Source organism: Ipomoea nil, unplaced genomic scaffold (assembly GCF_001879475.1).
Source record: "Ipomoea nil cultivar Tokyo-kokei standard unplaced genomic scaffold, Asagao_1.1 scaffold2482, whole genome shotgun sequence".
NCBI lineage: Eukaryota > Viridiplantae > Streptophyta > Magnoliopsida > Solanales > Convolvulaceae > Ipomoea > Ipomoea nil.
This window is the reverse complement of record NW_017618910.1, coordinates 328,690-333,924: the sequence shown is the minus strand read 5'-3', so window position 1 is coordinate 333,924 and position 5,235 is coordinate 328,690. Positions and strand designations below refer to the sequence as shown.

Below are 5,235 nucleotides of genomic sequence, written 5' to 3'. Positions count from 1 at the left end.
AATGGCCGGTGCATCATTCATGACCCCACAAGCGTGTGCGGACCAAACAAATTCGTATGCGGTTGGGTCGTCATCGCAAGCCCCTCCGGTGCATGACGGACGACGAATTCGAAGTGCTTCGCATATCCGGCCTAATGAGCCATTTGAACATGCAATTCAGAATTATTATGACGAAGATGCTACAATAAATACATCTCAAGTGGTGAACAATACCCAAGAACAGCAACAGTCCAAAATTCAAGTACACTACCAACGTCGTCGTCCAGCGCGTAATATCAGACGACCACCTTGTGGCACATAATCAATGTGTAAATACTTTTTCTACTACTTGTTGTAATGTATTATTGAATTTCTAATTTAATATTGCACTTATCAATATCTATATTTGATCAAATTAGTATAAGTTTTTTTTACACCTTATTTAAAAATGGCCCCCTTCAATTGGGGGCCAACTAAAAAAAAACTAAATAAAGGCCGGGCTGTCACAATTGGGTGACAATTGTGACAGTCCGGCCCTGTTGCTTGCTGTCAGTGTACAACTGACAGCCAGCGACGTGAGTATTCACGTTGCTGTCAGTTGTACACTGACAGCAAGCAAGGTGACTAGTCCGAATGACTAGTCACTTATTTTTTTTTCTTTTGAGTTAATGAATTATTTTTTTTTTGGGTGCCAATTTTTAGTATTTAAACATAACAACGAAAAACACTAATGTGAACTCATATCGTACATTAATATTACACATTAATCCCTTTGCAATCGTGGACATCGTCTAATATCGTGGTTGGCTGAACGACAAACACTACAACGCTTTCCCCTCAAATCCATTTCGTTCGGAATTCTTGTGCTCGCGCGACGACCTGGTCGACCAGCAGCAGGTCGAACTGTTGGGGGCAACGTCGTAAAAGATGGGACTGGCCAATAATTTTCAAACAATAAAGGCATGATGGTTCCTTCATAAGTTAGGAGATACTTAGCAAGAGAATATTTATCCAGAACCATAGCATCGGGGACTCTACCAACGTAATGACACGCCGCATGTGCATGAATGCATGGCAGTCCGTCCACAGACCACTGGCCACAGTTACAAACCTGTTCGTTGATGTTAATCGCCACGAAGTTCGGTCTCCCGTACCTATTTATATCACCTTCAATCTCAACCGAATAAATACCGTCAAGGTCGTCATGGCGTTTTACAATGGCGCGGTACTTGTGGCTTTCCCTTTTCAACATCTCATCAAGAATATTACGTGGCCATTGCAACCCCCCTTGTTGCATTACCATTCCAGCTGTACGCCTCTCGGCGAACATTAAAGCAGCTTTTTCGTACGTTAGCTTCACTATAGCCGAGACGGGCAGAAGACGACAACGCTTTAGGCTGTTGTTGAAAGATTCCGAGCTGTTGGTCGTCATCAATCCATGTCTAAATCCCCCATCGTGACTTAGGGCCCAAAACCGGGCAGGGATTGCCATCAAGTAATTATATGCCGCCTCATCAGTTGCCCGAATTATACTCATTACCGCCTCAAACCCCCGAACATCCATAGCACAACCAGCCTGCCAAAATAGATTTTTTAATTCCTTGTTCTTAAACTTGGTCATCAAATTTGACCACAAATGTCGGAGGCAGTATCGACGCTGGACCCGCGGCTCGGCCAGTTCAGGTACTTCCCGAAATGCATGGTCGATGCCACCATGCCTATCCGAGATAATACAAATGTGTTCCAAATCGCCAAAAACATTTTCAGCCAGCAATCTCAGGAACCAAATCCAACTATCTCCTGTTTCAGCGTCAACAATTGAGTATGCAACTGGATGTATTTCTTTGTTGGCATTTATAGCTACTGCTAATAGAAGGTGTCCTTTGTACTTTCCGTACAAATGCGTCCCATCGACCGTAAGTACGGGTAAACAGTGTTTAAACCCTTCAATTGCCGGTTTGAATGCCCAAAACACATACTTAAATCGAAACTCATTCGGGACTCCCGTTTCCGTGTACACAGTATCAACAACGGAATCTGGATTTGTTTGCTGTATGGCCATTAACGTCTGTGGCAATATGTTGTAGGACTCATCCCACTTTCCATACAGCGTCTCCAACGCGATGACCTTTGCGTACCAAGCCTTCTTGTAATCAACCCGAATACCCCATATTGCCTTGACATCTTCGATGACGTATTTAATTTTGTATCGCGGATCATCTGCAATTTTTTGCAAAATTAGTTCCGCAATCACTTTACTGGTAAGGTTGTAGTCATCTCCGCCCTCCGTATAGTCCACACGGCATCCGTGGATATTATGAAACTTTTTAACTTTCCATGCATCGGAATCTTGGATCTGCGCAGCACTAATCATCCACGCACACTGTTGGGGATATAAACAGGTAGCCTTCCAATATTTGCTCTTCTTGGTCGCCGTTTTAAACTGCGTATGTTGGTCAAGATTGTGTTGTGTCACCATATTCTTTAACTGTCGGTAGCTGTCGAACACCATTCCAACTCCAATGGACGAACTAGCAGTTTGAAAAGCATTCCCGTATGATGTATAATCATTGTACCAATCCGGATCATGTGTTGGCGGACGAGCACCCGTATCATGTATGGACGTGTTGGCAGACGATTCAACCTCTTCAACGGGCTCATAATCAGGGTCGTCATCATCATCATCGGAAGGAAACAAACATTCATCCCCACTTGTGTTTGTTTCTTCGTCTAAAATGGCATTATTCGCGTCACAAATAAGATGATCCATTGGTACTATCTGTATGTGCTCTGCTTGCGTGCTTTGTCGTGATCGACCAACACTACGCCTTCGTGTTTCACATGTTCTAATGGGCGTGCGGTCAACGCTAGTACCCCCTTGAACAATGTTCATGTTCAATGTTGAATGGAAAGGCAGTGAAAGTTTCACAAAAACCACTAGCGCCCCAAACGTTGACATAACCCCCAAAAAATATGACCATGTCTGATTATCGGTTATTGGAAATGGATAAACTACATCACCCAGAGATTGATTTGGCTGAAATTTTCCCCATAACAATATAGCACCAACATTGTCTCCAATTTGAAAACAATTCTTAATCTCGGCGACTAACTGTTCGAATGAAGATGTTGCAGAGACGAACACGGCATTTTGAGGAGCAATGTTGAAATCCACATCATCTCTATGCCCATCATATTCGGAATGACGACATATCAACACAACCACCTGGTTACCTATAGAAAATAAAATCTCATACATGATAAAATTATAATTACAATAAAAAATAATTTCATATACAGAAGTGAAATTCATGCCTGCCATTATCCTTAACGTAATTCCTGCAAAAAAAAAATACATATCAGATATAACTATGATAAAAAACGCGTTACAAACTAACAAAAATAAACTTTAAAAAATAAAAAATGCTAAAATACACTAACCTTTAATTAACTCCGGTTCCACAGTGCCAACTTTTACAGATCACTTTGTAAAAGCCACACTTCAAAAAACTCAACACACTGCGCGGTTAAAAACAATACATGAATCAACCCACATGGGTTGTCATAATGAGATAACATCTCATTATGACACCCACATGGGCTTGAGCTACCATCGAAATGACAGCCCAAAGGGGCTGTCATCTCGGCGCCAGCCCATACGGGACTGTCAGCCGGGCTGACAGCCCACATGGGCTGTCAGCCGTGAGATGACAACGCATGGGTTGTCATCTCAGGGCTAACAGCCCATGTAAATTTAATTAGGATAGAATTTAAATTTTTTTGGATGCATTACACATCTTGGACTATAAATTGTTCTCTTTGTATTCTTGAATTTCAACAAGATATTTAATCATGTTGAATTTCATGCTGTATTTTTCTAAATTTCGGAGTTGTAAATTTCTATTTTTTTATTGGAAATTTCTCAAAATATTTGAAATTTGATCACACCCTGATACAACGGTGGATAATGTTGAATGTCATGCAATTAAATCTCGCGAATGCCTATAAACCCGAGAGATGAGAGTTTCGAGCGATTCGGAAGGGAAAGGTTCTTTCCGCCATTGCTATTCTTTTGTTCGTTGGGTTTGAGGTTAGAGCAAGTGCTTGTGATTACAATCACAATCGATTGCTCTTGTTATGCACGGAACTGTTGGATTTGCGGTGAGTTTCGACGTAATTATCCTAAATTTTTAATACAACCACTTCTTAATTTTTTTTTCTATAACTCTCACTTTACATTGCTAGGTTGTTGTTACGTTGACAAAATGCACCTCAATCAAAGTTTCATTGACAACGAGTGGTAATTCTTTTGTCAGAACAGCAGCCTGACAGTTCTGCAGACATACTCCTTCAATTCAAAATCCACGAGGGACATTATTTATTCGTCGGGGACAGCAGCCTCACAATTCCGCATATATACTCCTTCAATTCAAAGCCCAAATGGGATATTATTCATTCGTGGCGTCGCCCACATGTTATAAGCTGACGGGTAATACGCTGCCACATGGGTTTACCTTTGTGAAATTTGTAACGAATATTTGTTTATTTATGCAAAATAATATTCAATGTGTAATATTAGTCTTTCAAATTAAAAGCTATGCAATTTTATATTCCAAACTATGTAATTTGTAATCATTTATTATATGATTTATATATGCCATGTAATCGACAATTTTTTTATTAACATTACGCATAAAATTTTAATTAAATACAATATCATGAAACGTGCATATACAAAATTTTATGCTTTGTTTTTTACGACTTTCTTAAAAACCACCGATTAGATGCATATATTTTGTTGCAGTTACATACTACAAACGCCCTCAAAATTCTTGTTCTGCATTGTGTCCTCAAATTAAATTTCGTAAAGTGTAGTTTAATACACAGAAATTCCAATCACAACTCTAGTCTACTCTACTCAACTTCAAAAAAAGTATAAATATGTAAATGTAGACTATCGGATACTAACACGCGCATTAGAGTCGCAAAATTTAGAAAAATATTATGTGCCCAGAACAAAGGCATTTGCGTAAAAAAACCATTAGAATAATATCCGGCCCGCCATGGACATAAACGCGTTTGGGAAATGCGTTTTTTCGAAAAACGCATTTCCCAAACGCGTTTATGACGCCGGCTAGAACGCCGGCCGGTGGCGTGCCGGCGATGAAGGAATACCATAGCCGCATTTGGGAAATGCGGCTATCGTGTAATATACGAGAGCCGCATTTGGAATGTGTAAACGACAACCGCATTTGA

The 5,235-nt window shown here is 40.3% G+C and overlaps 1 protein-coding gene across 1 annotated transcript; it reads right to left on the bottom strand.

Annotated features, from left to right (window-relative positions):
• Nucleotides 1-742: 742 nt before the first annotated feature.
• LOC109153397 lies at nt 743-3,669 on the bottom strand. The gene is made up of 3 exons (XM_019301290.1): nt 3,591-3,669; nt 3,295-3,318; nt 743-3,213 (listed from the first exon to the last, which is right to left on the bottom strand). Exons 1-3 carry the CDS (start codon nt 3,667-3,669, stop codon nt 743-745), a joined length of 2,574 nt encoding a protein of 857 aa, XP_019156835.1.
• Nucleotides 3,670-5,235: the final 1,566 nt, after the last annotated feature.